Genomic DNA, 22,595 nt, shown 5'->3' on the forward strand with positions numbered 1-22,595 from the left:
CAGAGGAAATGTGCCAAAAAGTAAAGGCCATGATTTTGGAAGATTATCAGGTCAAAGTCAGTGCTATAGCTCATGAATTAGGCATTTCAGTTGGCATAGTTTCCAGTCTCATTCATGATGTCTTGATGATGTCAAACGTCAGTTCCAGGTGGGTGCCACCAATGTTGACTCCTGAGCAAGAAACACGAGAATTCATGTCACACAAGACCACAATTACTGGAGACACCTATGCTCTAACAGTGAAGGCATTATGTGAGGCACTGTGAGAAGTTGTCCGCAGGTGTGTTGCTGCTTCACAAGAATGCCCCAGCTCTCAAGTCTTGCAAATGACAAGCTGCTTCCAGGGAATACGGCTTCATGGAGGCTAACCATCCAACCTACAGTCCTGACCTGGCTCCCAGTGATTACGTTCTCTTTCGCAAACCTGAAGAAATTTGTGTGTGGGCAACGATTTCCTCTAAAACCTAGGTGCGTCTTATAGGGCAAAAAAATATGGTATTCCCTTCAGCCAGGGCTAATCTCATCCAACCAATGTTGGATAATCAAATTGCGCGCCCAGTATGGCAAACTGGCCACAGACATTTTCCCTGGCTCAGGGATCGACAGATTCTCAACCTATCCCAGCACATATACAAAACGAGTCAAATCAACAGTAACAGAATATACTGAACTGATATTTACTAGAGCTCCAAAAGCCTTCCGATGCCAAAGATGACCATATCATATGCAGCATACCAGCCTCTTCCCCTAGGGAGCACCTAGAATCTGATCTGAGCCCAATGCTTTCCGTAGAAATCTCTAAAGAAAAAAACATTTGTAAACAAAAAAAGTTGATGAAACTTGTTTTTTACAATCCCAAAAAGATATCATATAAAAGGGAGGAAGCCTTAAAAAAACATCTGAAAACATGGCTCTAATGCGTGTTTATATGATCCGAGTTTTCCCAACTTTCATGGACGAAGTCAAAACCCCTGAGTTCAGTTTTCTTATTTGCTTAACAGTTCTCTTCATGGTCAATATTTAATGATGATGTGTTATTTCTCTGTGCACCCGCCTTCTTTTCCTGGTATATATCTACTTTTCACCAGCTAGTTATACTCCTAAGTGTTATACATCATGGGGCTGTACACACTGCTGCTGCTGACTGGGCTGGCACTCCTCACTCCGGGTAAGTGCAAAGTGGCATCAGATATCATAGGGTGGTGGATACTGTCAAGTTATAATGATAGATAGAGAGATAGATAGATAGACAGACAGATAGATAGATAGATAGATAGATAGATAGAGGATACTGTCAAGTTATAATGATAGATAGATAGATAGATAGATAGATAGATAGATAGATAGATAGTGGATACTGTCAAGTTATAAAGATAGATAGATAGATAGATAGATAGATAGATAGATAGATAGATAGATAGACCGACCCTAGGGGAGACCCACAAAACCTTCATATGTTTCTCCATGCAATCCGAGGCATACAGAGATGCAGTATGGGTGCTATATTGTGGTACAGAGGTTGTACGGAGCTGTAAAAGGCACACACTGGATTTATTTCTGCAAAATCCATGTATAAACCAATATGTTTAGAGGCAAGATCTAAATATGCTGGATCCTGTATTCCCCAGCAGATGCTTCTAGAGGAAAACATACATGTGAGGCTACATGCACACGAACGTTGTCTGTTTCAGATTTTTTTGCGGACAGGATGCGGACCCATTCATTTCAATGGGTCCGCAAAAAACACACACCGCGTGCTGTCCGCATCAGTATGTCCGTTCCGTAGCCCCTCATGTCCTATTCTTGTCCGTTTTAGGCATTGTTACAATGGATCCGCAAAAAAAAAAAACGGATGGCAATTGCGGATCCGAAAGTTGCGGACAGCAAAACACATACGGTCGTGTGCATGTAGCCTTAGGCTGCTTTCACATTAGTGTTTACTTTTTGCGGATCCGTCATGGATCTGCAAAAACGCTTCTGTTACAATAATACAACCGCATGCATCCGCATGTATAATGTCTTCTATAGCCATGACGGATGCGTCTTGAACACCATTGAAAGTCAATGGGGGACGGATACGTTTTCTATTGTGTCAGAGAAACGGATCCATCAGGACGGATCCGTTTGGCTCCGCTTCGTCAGGCGGACAGAAAAACACTGCAGCATTTTGGTGTCCGCCTCCAGAGCGGAATGGTGACTGAACGGAGGCAAACTGATGTATTCTGAGCGGATCCTTATCCATTCAGAATGCAAAATGAATCTGTTTTGTACCGCTTCTCAGGTCCCATGATGGATCTCACAAACGGAAAGCCAAAACGCCAGAGTGAAAGTAGCCTTAGCTGATCCAAGCATGCATGTTTATGCGCGGGTCAGAGGAGACAGCTGTTGACCGAACATGGAGGCAATAATGATCCTTCTAAAGTGACATGGAGCTGTCTCCGAACACCACATTGGGGTTGTGGCTTCTCTTGGGTCAAAGAGGGCATTATATGTTCCTTCTGTTTAAGTATCAATATTATCATCTTTTCAACCATCAATGACCCATGGTCACAAAAGCATCAACAAATGATCCAAGAAATTACTGTTGCCTTTGGGCCATTTAGGCTTCAGTGTTCCCATGTGACGGCCACCCAGGGGCGTAGCTATAGATGAAGCGGCTGCTTTGGGGCCCTGACCCAGAAGAGGCCCATCCAGGAGGAGGAGGAGGGCGACTAAAGGATTTGGTCAGGACCCCCTCAACAGTATTAGACAATGAAATTATATACAGTGACAGTATAGACAGTGTATAAAACAGCTGCCGGGCCTGGTCTTAGAGAGCGATCGCTACTAGCTACAGGAATGGGGGCGGCATGAAAGGAAGGGGTTGTGAAAAAACTACTGGGTGAGAGGGGCCCCATTCAAAAAATTTGCTGTGGGGCCCAATCATTTCTAGCTACGCCTCTGCTGCCACCTCTGCATCCGCTATAGCTTCTCCCCTGCTGTGGCTGTTCTGCATGTTTTTACTGATTGAGGAGAAAATTACTGTAAATGGCACCACTGGATCCTTTGTAAAATGAAATAATGGGAAAGTGCTGCCCCTTACAGTCAGGGAAGGAATGCATCTTGCTTTATTGTTTGCCAATTTCTGTTCAGGATGCCAATCGTTTGGCACTTGCTGCAAAAGTAAGGTTAGACTTTCTGTCTACTGCCCTGTCCTGATATTTGCATACATCTACTGGTCAAGGGAAAGTGGCCTGAAAAAGCAAACAAAAATAGCACCCTGTTCCATGTGCAAAGGTACATGCAAACAATGGAACCATGGATTACTTTAAATTACTTACTGCTATACTTACTATATATGAGCTTGCTTCAAATTTTCATATATAGTAAGTACAGTATAGCAGTAATTTAATTCAGAGTACCGTAATCTATGTTTCTAGTGTTTGCATATGTCTTCGAGCATGGAGCACATATACAGTTTATTTGCTTTTGCATCTCACACATGATAGTGTGCACTTGCATTTTATTACATATTGTTTGGAGGTGCTGGTCCTATTTTATTTTTGGGGAAAGTGACTTGTTCATGCTGCACCCTCTTATTCTCGGCATTTGGGGCACATGCCTCATCAATCTTTCCTTCCAGGTATTCCCCTGCTTACATGGTCCAGCTTGATTCCGGATGCATCCTAATATAGATACTTACCTTTCTCTCTGCTTCTCCTTCTCAGGAGTGATATCAAATTATCGCACCACAGGACTGGTTGGTGAAAACCTGATTTTAACCTGCTTCTACCCTGTTACCAGACATACAACTCTTGCATGTTGGGGAAGGGGAGATTGTACAAGTACTGGTTGTAACCACCCAGTAGCCACAATCAATGGAAGCAGAGTGATGTGGACAAAGTCTATGAGATACAAGGTAACTGGGGATACTGGCAATGGAGAACTGCCGCTAACCATCACTGATGTGAACCTGGACGATTCAGGGGTTTACTGCTGCCGTGTGCGGATTCAAAATCTCGGGATAGATCTGAAGAGAGAAATTGATGTGGCGATACAACATCGTAAGTAATTTCCTATGAGTAGAGCATGTACTATTTGCTCTTCTCATCTATGAATACAGTAGGAGTTGTCCTAAAAAGACATGTATGGCCTACTGAACAAATCCTCCAGAAATCACACTTTTTCTTATGAAATGGATTGGTGACTGAAGCGTTTCTAAACATTAACAGAGAGAACGGTTATGCTTTTAAAACTCAAACAAGTCATCACTGAACTACCTTCTACTAGTATGATTGATGGTAACATTCTTATTTTTAGGTTCTAATATATTATAATTTATGGAAATTTAAAATGTCCCCCTTTGAGGCATTTAAAACCAACATAGTAATCCAAGGTGATCACAGCACTCTATCTATTCTGGCTGATGTGGGTGCTCGTCAAGGGTGTGTTCCTGCCTCCACCTCTTGGAACGCAATTTGTATTAAACGATTCAGACAGCACACCAATTTTTGTTAAGCTTGATTAGTCTTTATTTAGCCAGACATGGTGCTACACTGAACAACGTTTCTACAGCCGGCTCTCCCTGCTGTCAAGAGGACGCACGCTCGCCTGATGAAGGGCATTCATTTTGCCGAAACGTTGTTCAGTGTGCCACCATGTCCGGGTAAATAAAGACTAATCAAGAATAACAAAAATTGGTGTGCTGTCTGAATCGTTTAATACAAATTTAAAACCAACATCACATGCATAAACAGTTTTGGTTATGAATAGGACCCAACCACGACAGGGCTAGACAGCTGCGCTCACTAATCCTGGCTGGCCGGTTTAGACTAGGACACAACCCTTAAACAGCATTAAAAACAGGAGAACCTCTAAAAGAAAGACACACAGGCAGGGGTGGGATTCAAATTTTTAACAACAGGTTCCCTACTCAACGGCGGACACGCAGCGTCACGACACATGTTTACATATACATACACCATATATATGCAACACACATACACATATATACACTACACACAGATACCACCCAACTTTTTAAAAAGCTTAAAGAGGACCTTTCACCAAAAAAAAAAATGTAAACTAAGAACATAGCTTTACTTACATGCCCCCATTAAGTGTTGATCGTTTTTTCTTTTTTCAAACAGTGCCCCCGTTTGTCCGCTATGCCCCCCCGGAATAATTCCCGCCGTCTATGGTAATGAGCCAGCCTCAAATGGGCTGGCTTTAAAAGTTCTCCTCGGCGTGCCTTCTCTCTTCTCCCTGGCACGGAGCGCATCCAATCAGCGCGCTCCGCTCTTAGCCAGGGAGAAGACGCTCCAGTTCTCGCGAGACTTCAGAGAACTGGAGCGATTTCGTCTATCCGGCTAAGAGCGGAGCGCGCTGATTGGATGCGCTCCGTGCCAGGGAGAAGAGAGAAGGCACGCCGAGGAGAACTTTTAAAGCCAGCCCATTTGAGGCTGGCTCATTACCATAGACGGCGGGAATTATTCCGGGGGGGCATAGCAGACAAACGGGGGCACTGTTTGAAAAAAGAAAAAACGATCAACACTTAATGGGGGCATGTAAGTAAAGCTATGTTCTTAGTTTACATTTTTTTTTTAGGTGAAAGGTCCTCTTTAAGGAGCTAAACTATGGAATGGAAGCGTTCATCTCCAGCTGCCGCTGTAATTTTAACAACCAGATCTGGAGAACCTGAGGAAACTGTCTGAATCCCATGCCAGGCCACAGGAGAACCCTATCACATGTCTTATATTTGTTTCCTTTCTCTCCACAGCCATGATGCCAGACAATCTCCTGCAGGGGTCAGTGGATGATACATTGACTTTGACCTGCAAATATCCTGTGGATGAAGGTCCAAGAGAGGTTTGCTGGGGGAGAGGGAGCTGTCCTATCTCGGGCTGTAAAAACAAGCTCATCTCTACTGATGGCACCAAAGTAACCTGGAGCGAATCGAAAAGATACAACTTATTGGGGAATATCACGCGGGGTGACGTATCCCTAACCATCAGTGGTTTGGCAAAGGATCAGGAGGACACCTACTGCTGCCGTGTACGGATCCCAGGACCATTCAATGACATTAAAAATGAGATTAAACTGGAAATAAAAGACGGTAGGATGATGTGTTTTTTAATCAGTTTGTTACTTAATTAAAGGGGTTGTTCGCTGTTTAGAACAACCTCTACTTTTTAAAAGGTCCCTTGAGAATTAACAGATCACAAACTTTCCCTCGGCTGGGATCTTCAGCAATCAACTGTAATTTGGAGTAAGCTTTCAAATTGCCTGCAGCGATACCACAAGAGAAACTAAGTATAAAAGAAGGTTCATTCGATCAAATGGTTGTCTGTGTGATGCAGGACAGGTCTTCCAGAGATGCTGTTTGTATTCTCTCTCCTAAACAGAGGAATGATCTATAACAGAGTTTGTCCAACTTCATATCGTTTTTAAATGCCCCCAACCAGGGGTGGACTGGGAACTTAAATTGACCCTGGAAAAAAAAAATGGCCCCCATGTTGTAGGCAGGTCAATGCACAGACGGCAGGGAAACATAACTAGGCAAGGCCAACACAAGTAGGCGGATCAGCAATACCATAGTGCAGCACAAAATAATGTCCTTCTGTGGTGGCCAGCAGCTGCCACGTTCTGTCCTCCTCCATTAAGATATGGAGCGGTAGGCTTAGGAGGTGAGATGCTGGCCACAGCACTAAGCCAGCCCTACCTTCAGCATGATGCCTGGACTGCTCTTAGTAATGACCCCTATAGTGCCCCCAGTAGTATGCTCCCCAAGTGGCCAATAAAATAAAATAAAAAAACTGAGTACCTTTCCAAGCACACTGCATCAAATGGTGGCTTGAGGGTAAACAGTGGAGCAGAAAACCATGGGCTCCCGTGCCCTGTGCAGTATGCAATTGTACCACCATTCTAAGAATGGCAATACAATTGAATTTAGGAGCGCACATGCAGCCACTAGTCATGTACATATGTACCTGATGCCCCTAGTGTTAATTACCAGATCATTGTGTACCTAACCAGGAGCAGTGAGGAGTGCTCAAGCAGCCCCCTGGGCATTGGCCCGTGGGGATATTTCCCTGTATGGTCTATGGACAACCTACCCCCACCCTCCAGGACCTGTTGAAGGAACAATACTAACCTGCTCGCTGATCTTCATTTCTTGCTCCTTGTATCCAAAACTATATGAAGTTGTACAAGATGTCTTCTAATCAGGAGTGGGATATCTAAGTCTCTGACTAATTTCATGGATTCTGTTATCACCAGTGTGATCAATCTATTTTCAAATATCATGTGTCATTCAGGTAAAATAGGTTTTATCAGATTTTCAGCAGGGTTCACGTTTTTTGACAAAAAAGAACTGGAGATTATTCCAGGCATCACATTGGAACTCAACTGTACATAACACTGATGTGAACAAAGCCTACCTGTGTATGACTATCTTTAAGCTGAATAAGAGTATGAAAACAGTGAAAGCTTACACAGAAGAATACTACAAACTATACAATAAGTGGAGTCACCAAAAATGTTGTTTTAATTGTGCCCCAGTTCTTAGAAGAATCTAATGCAGTATATTGGGCAGTGTCCACTTGAAGTTAAAGAGGTTGTCCAGTAGTGGCGTCGCTAGAGGGGGGCGAGGGGGGGCAATTGCCCCCCCTATGTTGTTCCTTGCCCCCCCAGGTGCCCCCCCGCTGATTCCCCCGAGTGAATACTAATGAGCGCTTCCATTAAGGAAGCGCTCATTAGTACAGAAGGACCAGGAAGTGGTGAACGCTCTGTACTCACCACTTCCTGGTCCTCGGCTGTCGGCTGTGCAGGGCTGCGCACAGCGTGAGGTCGCTCTGTGACCTCACGCTGTGCGCGCCAGTTTAGAGCACGCACAGTCGACTGAGGAGGGAGAAAATGGCAGGCGGCGTCCGTCCAGGAGCAGGAGAGGTAAGTGTTTTTTTTTTTTATTTTATAAAAAATGTGGCTGCTGGGGGCATTATGGGGGCTAATAGGAGGCATATGCGGCTAATAGGAGGCATATGGGGCTAATTGGAAGCATATTTGGGGGCTAATTGGAGGCATATTTGGGGGCTAATTGGAGATGTATGGGGGCATTTGGAGGCATATTTGGGGGCTAAGTGGAGGCATATTTGGGGGCTAATAGGAGGCATATGGGGCTAATGGGAGGCATATGGGGCTAATAGGAGGCATATGGGGCTAATTGGAGGCATATGGGGCTAATTGGAGGCATATGGGGGCTAATAGGCATATGGGGCTAATAGGCATATGGGGCTAATAGGAGGCATATGGGGGCTAATTGGAGGCATATGGGGGCTAATTGGAGGCATATGGGGGCTAATTGGAGGCATATGGGGGCTAATTGGGGGCTAATAGGAGGCATATGGGGGCTAATAGGAGGCATATGGGGGCTAATAGGAGGCATATGGGGGCTAATTGAAGGCATATGGGGGCTAATTGGAGGCATATGGAGCTAATTGGAGGCATATGGGGGCTAATAAGAGGCATAATGGGGGCTAATTAGAGGCATAATGTGGGCTAATGAGGCATAATGGGGGCCAATGGGGCTAATAAGAAGAATAATGGGGGCTAATGAGGCATAAGGGCTTATATAGGGGGCTGATATGGGAGTGATGAGAGGCATAATGAGGGCTAATGAGAGGCATAATGTGTCATCCACAGATCCCCCATAACAGTGTGTCTTCCACAGATCCACCATAACAGTGCGCCTGTGCACTGACGAGAGACAGAAAGAAGGGGAAAGAATCCGTGGAAGCAAGCAGAGGACAGCACAGCAGACGACTGAATAGCTTCTTTTGTAAGTAAATTGTTTTATTATAACTGTATCCCTGCAGACCGCAACTCTCTCGTATTTTGTAATCTTATTTTGTTTTTGCCCCCCCATTTTTGACTGTGGTATCTTTGTGCCCCCCCTATATATTGTTCCTAGAGTCGCCACTGTTGTCCAGGATGAATAAACATGGCTGCTTTCTTGTAAAAACAGTGCCAAATCTAGCTACGGGCAGTGTCTGGTATTACAACTCGTCTGTATTCACTTCAAAGGAACTGGGCTGTAATACAAGACACATTCTGTGGACAGATGTGAAACTATTTCCAGGAGAAACCAACAATGCTGGACAATCCTTTTAAATACTAACTTGGTCTTGTGAAAGACTTCCATTATGAGGTCATGAAACAATCTTACTAAAGTCTTGGTCAAAGTCACAGTTAGTTATATTGATTTAAAAATTTCTCATAAGGGAAACTGTAGAAAGTGAGAGCAGGAGACCCAATACTTTATATGCCATAACACTTGTGTACTACTGCTTTGTCATCACAGTTGTTCGTGTGACTGCGTCACTGAGGGATACACTTGTATTACCTTGTTCATACTCCGCCGATGCTGGCACAAACCCAGTATGCTGGGGTCACGGTCATTGTGGACTATTCTCATGTCACAATAAGGTCCTTGAAAGTGATGGCGATGAAGTGACCTGGAAAGAGTCTGATAAATACCAAGTAACAGGGAACATGGCAAACGGGAATGTGTCCCTCACCATCAAAAATGCAAATGAGCATGATGGAGGAGTCTACTGCTGCAGAGTCAAGGTCCCTGGAGCTTTCAACGATATAAAGAAGGAAATCCGTGTACAGATACGAGAAGGTATAGTATTTCCCATCCTTTAGTTTTAAGACACTGTACTAATACTACTGTGCATTTTACAGAGAACAGATGTAGCAGAGCTTTGTTGGTTATTTGGTACAACTTAGTATATTACAATGTACCCACCCTTGCTACATCTGTACTTATATACATGCCCTTGTGAAAGTTATGTGGAAAAATGCCTAAAAATGAGCTTATTTTTGTTCAGAGGCTTAGCTGGATTTACCTATAGGCAAAGTAGACCAGTGTCTGTGCAGGCCTAGAGGAGGGGCATCTTCTGAAGGAAACATTTACATAGGAGTACATAGAACAATGTGTATTCATATGTACATGATTTGATATGTTAATAAGGTTGACACGATAGGAAGACTGCTGATGCTGCCCGTATTGGGGGGAAGTTGATGATGAATGGAGGAAAAAAATGGCCAGATGGCTCAAGGGAGTGGTGCCGATTGAGGGAGGTAGGCAGAGTTAAATGTTTCACCAGGTGACAGGTCCTTTTTTATTTTGTAAACAAATATTTTAAATCCATACACTACTGTAGGTGTGGCCTAGTTGATGGGTGGTGTCTAAGGCACCAGAAAATCTGTGCCTACAGGGAGTGCAGAATTATTAGGCAAGTTGTATTTTTGAGGATTAATTTTATTATTGAACAACAACTATGTTCTCAATGAACCCAAAAAACTCATTAATATCAAAGCTGAATATTTTTGGAAGTAGTTTTTAGTTTTAGCTATTTTAGGGGGATATCTGTGTGTGCAGGTGACTATTACTGTGCATAATTATTAGGCAACTTAACAAAAAACAAATATATACCTATTTCAATTATTTATTTTTACCAGTGAAACCAATATAACATCTCAACATTCACAAATATACATTTCTGACATTCAAAAACAAAACAAAAACAAATTAGTGACCAATATAGCCACCTTTCTTTGCAAGGACACTCAAAAGCCTGCCATCCATGGATTCTGTCAGTGTTTTGATCTGTTCACCATCAACATTGCGTGCAGCAGCAACCACAGCCTCCCAGACACTGTTCAGAGAGGTGTACTGTTTTCCCTCCTTGTAAATCTCACATTTGATGATGGACCACAGGTTCTCAATGGGGTTCAGATCAGGTGAACAAGGAGGCCATGTCATTAGATTTTCTTCTTTTATACCCTTTCTTGCCAGCCACGCTGTGGAGTACTTGGACGCGTGTGATGGAGCATTGTCCTGCATGAAAATCATGTTTATCTTGAAGGATGCAGACTTCTTCCTGTACCACTGCTTGAAGAAGGTGTCTTCCAGAAACTGGCAGTAGGACTTGGAGTTGAGCTTGACTCCATCCTCAACCCGAAAAGGCCCCACAAGCTCATCTTTGATAATACCAGCCCAAACCAGTACTCCACCTCCACCTTGCTGGCGTCTGAGTCAGACTGGAGCTCTCTGCCCTTTACCAATCCAGCCACAGGCCCATCCATCTGGCCCATCAAGACTCACTCTCATTTCATCAGTCCATAAAGAGTCCATAAGAGTCCTTAGAAAAATCAGTCTTGAGATATTTCTTGGCCCAGTCTTAACGTTTCAGCTTGTGTGTCTTGTTCAGTGGTGGTCGTCTTTCAGCCTTTCTTACCTTGGCCATGTCTCTGAGTATTGCACACCTTGTGCTTTTGGGCACTCCAGTGATGTTGCAGCTCTGAAATATGGCCAAACTGGTGGCAAGTGGCATCTTGGCAGCTGCACGCTTGACTTTTCTCAGTTCATGGGCAGTTATTTTGCGCCTTGGTTTTTCCACACTCTTCTTGCGACCCTGTTGACTATTTTGAATGAAACGCTTAATTGTTCGATGATCACACTTCAGAAGCTTTGCAATTTTAAGAGTGCTGCATCCCTCTGCAAGATATCTCACTATTTTTGACTTTTCTGAGCCTGTCAAGTCCTTCTTTTGACCCATTTTGCCAAAGGAAAGGAAGTTGCCTAATAATTATGCACACCTGATATAGGGTGTTGATGTCATTAGACCACACCCCTTCTCATTACAGAGATGCACATCACCTAAAATGCTTAATTGGTAGTAGGCTTTCAAGCCTATACAGCTTGGAGTAAGACAACATGCATAAAGAGGATGATGTGGTCAAAATACTCATTTGCCTAATAATTCTGCACTCTCTGTATAGGTTCATAAGATGTAAAATAGATACTGTTCACAGGAACGAATCTTTTCAAAGCCATGCATATCCACATGCGTATAACACTTGTATGTATCACAGACCTATAGGCAATTCATGTGCCACGGTATGATGCCTCTATCAGAAAATTTATACTTCTAGTGAAAAATATCTCTTACATAGTTGTTAAGGTTGAAAAAAGTCCGTCAAGTCCAAACTGTAAAGTCATTGAAACCAGGGATTTCCAGCCAGTCTCCCATGCTGGTACTTTCCTGGCCTTAAAGGGGTTCTCCAAGAATTAAGAAAATGTAAATACGTAAATATTACTTTATTATAAATACATTCCCAAATACCTTTTATTAGTTATAATGTCTCGTTTTGTCTAGGGAGCAATGATTAGGAGAAACAAAATGACCGCTGTCCTATTAGTACACACAAAACCTGTCCTAATCACACAGGAGGACAAGTTACTTCACAACACTGAGGTAAAGAACTGCCTCATCCTCCTCTCTGCTCTGCTTCTCAGGGATAATGATCCTGACTACAGTTTAATATGATATTTAGCTGAATCGTTGTGGGAATGGAGTTTATGAGGATATAGAAAGTATAGAAAGGACAGACTGTGGTAATGGAGACTGCACTCAAGTGCTGCTGCTTATTAGCCACATCTGCCCATGAACTCCATTCCTACAGAGAATCAGCTGAAGATCTTATCAGCTGTAGTCAGGATCATAATCACTAACAAGCAGAGAAGAGGATGAGGCAGCTCTTTATCTCAGTGTTGTGAAGTAACTTGTTCTGCTGTGTGATTAGGACAGGTTTTGTGTGTACTAATAGGACAGTGGTCATTTGTTTTCCCTAATGATTGTTCCCTAGAGAAAACAAGTCATTATAACTAAAGAAAGGTATTTGGGAATATATTTATAATGAAGTAATATTTAAGTATTTTCATTTTCTTAATTCACAGTGAACCCCTTTAAGCTCTGCATCTTTTGCAATCTGATGAGTGCAGGTACATTCAGCTTAGAATGACCATTGTATGCGACAGAACATGGTAGAATTTTATTTCTGATAATTTCTTTATGAATCCATGAGGGAAAAAACTTCAAGATTGTGTTTTTATAAACATGGAGGCAAGCATAGGTTCAGCACGAGCACATCCTATAGCAGTCTACTGATGCCATATTACAGATCTGTAACCATCGCCATCTCCCTCCATGTATATTTTCTCTATTCTGTATTCACAGCTGACCAGATTTCTGGACGTGTAGGTGACATGGTGAAATTACCATGTAAATACGATGTCAGTGAGGGCACATCCCCTATGTGCTGGGGAAAAGGCTCCTGCCCAACATTTAAATGTACCAACACTATTGTCTGGACTGATGGAGATGATGTCACCTGGACTGAGTCTGAAAAATACAAGCTGAGAGGAAACATCGAAACTGGAGATGTTTCTTTGACCATCAAGAGTGTGACAAAGGAGGACGAAGGAATGTACTGCTGCCGTGTGGAGGTCCCGGGACTGTTCAATGACAAGATAAGCGAAATCAGTTTGGAAGTGGAATATGGTAACTGATTTGATTAGTATGACAATAGTTTGAGAATATTTCTATAATTTATATGGTTTCTAAGAGAATTTAATGGGAATCTGTCACCATCACCAGCTTAATGCTATCCCATCTGAGTTCAGAATAACGTATTGATAGAGACCCTAATTTCACCAATAGGTCATTTTCTGGTTTCTTCAAGTAGTTCTCATGAAATGACTGTTCATGAGCCACAGGGTGAACTATTGGGGTCATTTATCAAACTAGTCTAAAGTAGAACTGGGGTTAGTTGCCCATAGCAACCAATCAGATTCCACCTTTTGTTTTTGACAGCTCCTTTGGAAAATGATAGGTGGATTCTGATTGGTTGCTATGCCAGATCTACTTGACACTAGTTTGATAAATGACCCCATAAGTACTTTGTGGCTTGTATTCATGCGTGGTGGGATCACCCTGCTCTTCTGCTGCTAATTGACAGTTTTTCCCCATACTGTACACAGGGAAAAGCTGTCAATCAGCAGCAAGTGAAGACTTCAGCTCTTAAATATCAGGGACTCCAGAGCATGTGCACATAATTGAGAGGACTCCAGTACTGGGCATGTGCTGCTTCTCATAAACATTGATTTTATAAAAAGTACTGCATGAAATCCAGTAAGTGACACAGTGCTGGATTCAGGATCTCTGTCACTGCTCAGATAGGGCAGAATAAATCTAGTGATAGATTATCTTTTAAATGGAGCTTGGGCAACCAAAATGAACGTCATGGGGGGAGATTTATCAAACTGGTGTAAAGTAGAACTGCCTTACTTGCCCATAGCAACCAATGAGATTGCACCTTTCATTTTTCACAGCTCCTTTGGCAAATGAAAGGTGGAATCTACACTGAACAAAATTAAACTCAGCACTTTCGGTTTTGCTCCTATTTTGCATGAGCTGAACTCAAAGATCTGAAACATTTTCTACAAACACAAAAGACCCATTACTCTCAAATATTGTTCACAAATCTGTCTCTATATGTGTATTAGTGAGCACTGAGATAATCCATCCCACCTCACAGGTGTGGTATATCAAGGTGCTGATTAGACAGCATGAATATTGCACAGGTGTGCCTTAGACTGCCCACAATTAAAGCCACTCTGAAATGTGCAGTTTGATCACACAGTACAATGCCACAGAAGTCACAACATTTGAGGGAGCGTGCAATTAGCATGCTGACTGACGGAATTTCTGCCAGAGCTGTTGCTCGTTCAATAAATGTTCATTTCTCAACCATAAGTAATCTCCAAAGGCGTTTCAGAGAATTTGGCGGTACATCCAACCGACGCCACAACTACAGACCACGTGTAACCACACCAGCCCAGGACCTCCACATTCAGCATGTTCACCTGCATGGTGCCATATTCGCCAATTCAACCTTATATTAACATAACTACACAAGACTACCATTGTGGATAAAAATGGCCGCGGTCTTTATTAACTGGGGGTGGGGAGGGGAAGGTGGGTAACCATAAATAATAACATTCCATAAATTATTAAGCCATTGAAATTTCCACCAATATTAACTCAAGTCCATTAGTGCACTACTCATCAAGAGTCCACCCAGTAAGGCTGAGCGACTTACCCGCCCCCCCTTAAACTCCCCCCTTTCCAAAGACCGCGACTAAAACATTGGGAGGGCGGGCGACGATCTTTCCTCTAGATTTTCCAGCCGCTCACAGAGCTCCCAATGGTGAGTGTCCTCCATAAATACACCTTCTCTTCCCGCCGAAACTTGCACTTGACCAATCCATTACTTTGGCTAAAAATAGCCCTTTGCCCAGCAACTGGTCAGCAACCATATCTTGCCAATCACCTTTAGCTGACCTTTGATTCACCTGAGGAAAAATAAAAGACGGGAAAAGGAGGGAAAGAAGGGGACATAGGGGTACAGAGACAAATCCCCCAATACAACCTCATATAGGGCTCAATGACACCATGAGGGACAAATGCCAATTACTGGCAAAGCCCCTATCATGGTGCCATATTCGCCAATTCAACCTTATATTAAAATAACTACACAAGACTACCATTGTGGATATAAATGGCCACGGTCTTTATTAACTGGGGCGAGGGGGGGAGGTGGGTAACCATAAAAAATAACATTCCATAAATTATTAAGCCATTGAAATTTCCATCTAATTAAAAATTCCTAAATGACCATTTTTAATAATGGTAAAAAAAAATCAAAGCCCCTATTTATTCTCTTCCGGATTTTATCCATAAAACGCAGCTGAGGATTGTTCCACACAAAACGTGGAATAATCTCAGAAAAAAAAAATAACAACTTCAGGCAACAATTTTTTATTATAAGACAAGTCCCTCTTCATCTCAGCTAATAACTCTAACGTTTTCTTCTTACCCAAATCGTTGCCTCCTGCATGAAAAATAATAACCTGAGGAGGAGGCCGAGCATACAACTCACCTTTAATAATCGGAATAATTTGATTCCACCTCAATCCTCTAAAACCTAACCAATAAATGTAAACTGATGGTATATCAAAAAACAATTGCTCACCATAGTTACGATTTGAAGCCCTCTTCTCTGCCCAAAAAAACAAAGGAATGACCGAAAATCCAAACATTCATCTGTTCGGAACCTGAAAGAAATTTTATTTACAATAAAACTAAATTAGGCCTGATGTAAGACTTATAACGATCAGAATCCCATCTTCCGATTCTTTTAATTATAGCATTATCCAAACCCATTCTAGACGCTTCAGTTGACGCGCCAATCTGAAAAGAATGTAATGAATAATGCTCCCCTTCTAGACCTACTAATGATAAACATTTTTTAAAAACTGCATTAAATTGAAATTTAGAAAGCGCCCCACCATTGCCATGTATCAAAAATGAATCGGGTACCATAGGCCTCATCTCCAAAAATTATTTAACAGCTAATACTGGACAAATTGGGGAGTCTACGAACTGATTCAACACACTACTATCCCTTTTCCTAACTGATCCGTTTTCGACTTTCTAATAGACACCATCACACAATCAGACAATAACTGAACATCAGATTCTCATAGCACCAAAAAACGCTATCACGAAAGCAGTTCTAAACAATTTAAACTCATACAAAGAAAAACAACACTGCTCTAATACTGAAACCAACTGTGAGAGGTCTACGATAATCCACACTAATATTGCATCTTGTTAAACCCTTCAAACCTTGCCTTACCGCAAATGAGCTGTTCATCGGCTCCAAACCAGCTAATTTAAAAAAGAAAGATACCCCTTCTTTACCGCTGCACATCCGAGCCCTAACTTTACTAAGCTTCCAATAAACTCTAAGAATACACCTACCTTACTCTCAAAGACATTTATATTATTGTTTTCACAAAATACTGACCATTTCCTCCAAGCCTGCTCATGCCCTCTCCACGTGTTAGGCGCCAGCGACAAATTAGACTCCACAGGTAAACCGGACACGGAATCCCTTCCTTCTCTGCCTCCGGAACCAATGCGTAAAATTTTTCCCACTGTGCGCGAGAAAGGGCATCCACTATTACATTCAACTTACCAGAAATATATTTAGCTTTCAACCATATATTCTTATTCAAACAACAACGTACTATAAAATGGAGTAACTTCACTACCTGCTCATTATTTGATGACAGACAATTAATTGAAAATAATACTCCTTTATTATCTGTATAAACTAAAACTCTCCTATTTGCTAACACATGACCCCAAATTACCAAAGACACCACTAACGGAAATAATTCCAATAACACCAGATTCTTTATAACTTCCCTGCTCTTCCACGACTCATGCCACGCTGCTGACCATTGACCGTTAAAATAAGCCACGTATCCCCAAGAACCTGATGCATCTGTAACAAGGCCTAACCCTTCTGCTTCAACAAATTAATCTTGCCAAATGCTGGCTCCATTAAAATGAATTAAAAATTCCTCCCAGATCCTTAAATCATCTTTCAAAGCTTTATTCAACCTTATATGCGGAAAAAGGAGACTTAACACCCCTAGTTGCCATATATAACCTTCTAGAAAATATCCTACCAATAGGAATTACTTTAGAGGCAAAAACAAACAAACAATCCTAATAAACTCTGCAACTCCCGCAGCGTAGTTTTCTTAACTGCTAACATACGCTTAATAAGCTCCAACTTTTTTTGAACTTTCTCAAAAGGTAATCTAAACTCCATTGTCACCGTATCAATAGTAATACCCAAAAATTAAATTACCCTACATGGTAATACTGTTTTCTCCTCTGCCAAAGGGATGCCAAAACACCTACACACTTCCATAAAACGATTCAATAATAACAAACAGTCATCAGACTCAGCCCTACCTATAAACAAGAAATCATCTAAATAATGAAGCAAAGCACCACTATTAACTGAAAACATAGTAACCCAGTGCACAAAAGAGGAAAACGACTCAAAATATGAACAAGATAACGAAAAACCCATCGGTAAACACTTATCAAAATAATAACCCCCTTCAAATTGAAAACCCAATGAATTAAAACCTTCTGGACATACCGGTAACAATCTAAACGCTGATTTAATATCCGCTTTTGCCACTAAACAATTTCTCCCAAATCCATTCAATAAACTAACAGCCTCATCAAACGAACTATACGAAACTGAACATAATTCCCTATTTAACTCATCATTCAACGAATAATCCCCCGGGAATGACAAATGATGAATTAAACAGAATTCAAATGACAAATGATGAATTAAACAGAATTCACTAGCTGCTTTCTTGGGGATCAAACCTAACGGAGATATCCGAAAATCTTCAAATGGCGGCTGCGCAAATGGACTTGCAACTCTACCTGCCACCACTTCTTTCTCTATTTTAGACCGCACTATCTCTTTATTCATATTAACAGAACTTAAATTTTCCACCCACATGCACCCTGCACCGATAAATTTAGGAACAAAGAAACCACTTTCAAAACCCTTACGAATTAACTCCGCCTTCACCTGATTTGGGTAAATGTCTAACCATGGGGCCATGTTTTCCAAAATCACTGGCGTCACTGCTTTTTTGAAATTCACGTTTGCTAACAGTCTGCTGGGGCCCGGACATTCTTTTGAAACAACGAAACATAGGATGAGGACCAAACAGACCGAGCACTCGTGTTTATATTTACATGAATTTAACCATTTACAAGCCGACTCATTGAATGCAAAACATAGACCTTTTTTAAACACATTCTGAGACGGATTCGTCACTTGCCTAAACCCTCCACTTGCTTTCTGCGGCAACATTAAACTTAACCACAAACCTACATCTTTAACACCCCATTTTAAAGAAGGATGGACTGCTAATTTCTGCCTAAATGTTTCATCATACTGAAACCACGACCTACCGTCAAAATTGTGGTATGCTTCCAATATGGTGTCAATATGCTGAAACAGCCTGAACAAAATTGATGCATAGATACAAAAGGCTTGAAGCCAATTGTTGAAGGATCTAGGGGTACTCCTTTTTTTATCCTCCTCTGACTTATCATCAATTTTCCTATCCATTTTAAAAACTTCTTTAGGCGAAGGGAGTAATGACAAAATATCAATGTACTCCAAACGCCAATTTTTTTCCCTAACAGAATTAGACAGATGAAACCCTAACGGTGACATCTCACAAGCTAAAACCTCCTTAAAGCAAGTTTCAGCTACCCCATCCGCACTGGCTAAGACCAGCCTGCCCCCAGCAGGTGCAACAACTGTCACAGCTGAGGGCCGGTCAGTCCACACCACCGCCGGCGATGGTAAAGTCAAACCAATACTTTCATTTGCACCACTAGCCAAGTCAGAAAAAATCTTGGCTAAACCCTGCAAAAAAGAAACACCATCATTAGTATTAAACAAGTTGCTAGTAGGCAGAACAGCCTGCCTACTAGAGCTCTCACCCAACTCTTGCCCTGCCGAATCTTCAGCAGGCAGCCTAGCTATCTCCGCATCTTCAGGCTGCGAGCACGCCTGCCTGAGGGGGGACCGCTGGCACCCGCCTCCACCTTGTCTTCTTGCCGGCGAATACCGATTCCTGGGCCTCTTCTGTCTTCTTGCCGGACGGGAAGTCGCCTCCTGATGACGAATATCCGGTCGCCGCTCTACTTCCTGGTTCGTGCCGGCCGCGCATGCGCTGTTCATTTCTGCCCTCCGCTGACTTCGGCGCTGCTCCTCCGCTTGACTCTCGCCGCCGACATCCACTGCAGACTCCTGAGAAGGACCAGGGTCAGGAAGAGAATGTACCGCACCAGCCAGACATCTCTGAAGCCACTCCTCGCCCCCACAGGTTTTAGCTCTTTCAAGGAGCTGGCTGAGCAGCGCTTCCATAACTCCCCGGAACCTTCGTTCGCCGCTAGTGAGCACTTCTCCTTTGCCGAGATAATTTATTTAATTTATTTATTTTATGCACTTATATAGCGCTACTATATTCTGCAGCGCTTTACAGACATTACCATCCAACTTTCCCCAATGGGGCTCACAATCTAAGATCCCTATCAGTATGTATGTCTTTGGAGTGTGGGAGGTAGACAGATTTGTGAACAGTATTTGAGAGTAATGGGTCTTTTCTGTATGTAGAACATTTTTCAGATCTTTGAGTTCAGCTCATGCAAAATGAAAGCAAAACTAAAAGTGTTGCATTTATATTTTTGTTCAGTGTAATTGTTTGCTATGGGAAACTAAGCCTGTTCTACTTCACACCAGTTTGATTAAGTTCCCCCATACTGTTTGTACAATAAATGTAGCTCTTGTGGCCCACATGCGGTTCCTCTAAAAGGGGATCCATTACTGTTAGTGGTAAGAACCTGCTTGAATGTGGACTTCATAATGGTGTCACAAGGTTAGTTAATAGGGAGGTGGAACCTGGTTCATGAAAAAAGATGGGGCCACAAACCTCAGTTTCAGGCGGTTAGAAGTATAATAGTGTAAACCAGCAGCTGAAAGTAGTCTAGTTTATACAATGCTTCCCACAATGGTCTGAACAGAGTCAGAAATCTTTCTACACTTAGGGCTGTATTACACTAACAGATTATCTGACCAATTTCTGTCCAATCAGACCAATAGTTGATGCGCATTACAAAAGATATGTGTGTGTGATTAGTCAGAAAATCTGTTTGTGTAATAGGATGTTAATAACTGATACTGTAATATCTGAGAGGGATAGATTGGAACGCACATTGATTTTGACTTCTCTAATCCACAACTGTGTTGAAATTTGTGGAAAAGTAGGCCACCACCAACATTGACTTCAATGCTATGACAGGATTTGGAGATTTGAAACCCACCTCATGAAATCTGATAAATAACACAATGCCATCAGTGGGTTTTTTTTTCCATGCAATATGTGAACAGCTTGAACAGTGGTTGAGATAGCTGCCCTTCAGACAGGGGCGTAGCTAAAGGCTCATGGGCCCTGGTGCAAGAGTTCAGCTTGGGGCCCCCTTCCCTCAATGCTTTGTGGCCAGGGACAGGGAAGCACATGGTCTTCATGCTCCCTGAGGCAAAAATTTAAATGGCACCCCCTGCCCATGCCAATTTTTTTACCTAACCCCTTCCCTAAAGCCAGAGGTGTAACTTTACCAGCATGCACTTTCTATAATACTGTTGTCTTCTTATGCACCACAAGGGTCTTTGGGCCCCCTCAGGCTCCTAGGCCCGGTGGTGACTGCTACCTCTGCACCCCCTATAGCCACGCCCCGGCCTTCAGACCAAACAACAGTATGACCATGGTTCTGTATCAACAAGCAAATGATCTTCATTGGTGATCATATCAGCATCAATCATTACATAGCAAGCTCCCAGCTGAAAACATAGTACTGGCAGATGCTGTGTCGGTACTGCGGAGCATAATGATGGCTTCGGGAGTAGGTGAGAGGAGAAGGAGACAGCGTAGGTGTACTGAAAGCTGTCTCCTCTCCTCAGGTCATTAGTGCCAGCACCATTATCAAGTGAATGGAGGGGAGCTCCTGTAATGAGTGGAGATGCTACAGCAAGGGGACACTGCTTCTCCCCGATTCTGCAGTCCGGCTTTAATCTCAACCACTGGTCGGATTCCACCACTGTGTTTATAGATATGCAAGTACAAAAACCTCTTGTTTTCCTCTCCAGATGGATTCCAACAAAGAAAACCCTGATGCTTTTGGAAGGTAATCAACATAATCAGAAACAAGCAATCGTAGAAAATAACTTTCTTATCTGTAATTCCACATAAAGGGAGTCTATCTTAAAAGTTTGACCATGCTAATCTGCTGCCAACCCTAAGTAGGGGCTGGGGTGAAAAGTACAAACTTCTGAGGAGCTTTTCTCCTTAGGTTTAGTGTTGATTCTGCTCAGGGCTGCACTGTGAAGTGCTCTCTGTATTGAGCTGCTTCACAGCCTCTCCCCTCTGATCAGAGTGACAGCTGTGGCATCCAATCAGGAGACCATTCCAGCTGACCATGAGCAGAGAGGAGGGGGCTTAGAAACAGCTCAATGTAGAGAACAGAGAGTGTTTCATAGTGAAGCTCTGTCTCCTGCACACTTGAGGGAGCAGAATCTGGCAGAATAAAACTTCATATTCTCACTACTCCTGATGAGAAAAGCTTTGCAAAAGTTTGTTCTTTTTAAAACTCAGTTGTTTTTTTCTTAAAACTCTGCTTTGTTTGTACCATTGTCGATTAATTCATCTATTTCCGGGTGGAATAACAGAGAAACTGCATAATGTAGAGGTCTACGGTAAACTCTAACATATCAGGAGCATTAATGGATCATCTTTATACTAGCTTTCTATAAATGTAATATAGTAATAAGGATCCTTCATACCCTATGTAATCAGAAAATGGTAGGGCTAGTCTTGCTTGGTCTCCATTGCCTACAGAGCAACATCTGGAGGTTTCTGCTGCTGCAAGCTGCCTTCCAGTCTACTCACTGCAATTTTTATTGTATATATTGATATCAGCTTTGCTCCCTGGATGCAATGAGGTCTATCAGCTCCCTAGTTTAGCAGTACAATACTTAGTTATTACTTAGTTATTTAAAAAAAAAGAATCCAGTATTCCTCTTTATGAGACATTCCAAATGTATAATTTTTGGACTAGATGATAGCTTTTTCTCCCACCACTACAGTAGATATGGTACATTGGACTATATCATAGAATCATCATAGCATAATTCTCTCTAAAATAAATAAGTGGCCTAGTTGCCCATGCTGATCCATGCCAATAGAT

General features: G+C 42.3%; 1 protein-coding gene across 1 annotated transcript in view; it reads left to right on the forward strand.

Moving 5' to 3' along the window:
- Nucleotides 1-1,023: 1,023 nt before the first annotated feature.
- Nucleotides 1,024-22,595, forward strand: part of LOC122926052 (polymeric immunoglobulin receptor-like) — a 36,698-nt gene continuing 15,126 nt past the window's right edge. The window contains exons 1-5 of the mRNA XM_044277436.1: nucleotides 1,024-1,168; nucleotides 3,708-4,043; nucleotides 5,759-6,094; nucleotides 9,338-9,661; nucleotides 13,065-13,388. Coding sequence (XP_044133371.1) covers nucleotides 1,117-1,168; nucleotides 3,708-4,043; nucleotides 5,759-6,094; nucleotides 9,338-9,661; nucleotides 13,065-13,388 — 1,372 coding nt within the window. The 5' untranslated portion in view covers nucleotides 1,024-1,116. The remainder of the gene's footprint in view (nucleotides 1,169-3,707; nucleotides 4,044-5,758; nucleotides 6,095-9,337; nucleotides 9,662-13,064; nucleotides 13,389-22,595) is intronic.

The sequence above is a fragment of the Bufo gargarizans genome, chromosome 2, assembly GCF_014858855.1.
Source record: "Bufo gargarizans isolate SCDJY-AF-19 chromosome 2, ASM1485885v1, whole genome shotgun sequence".
Taxonomy (NCBI): Eukaryota; Metazoa; Chordata; class Amphibia; order Anura; family Bufonidae; genus Bufo; species Bufo gargarizans.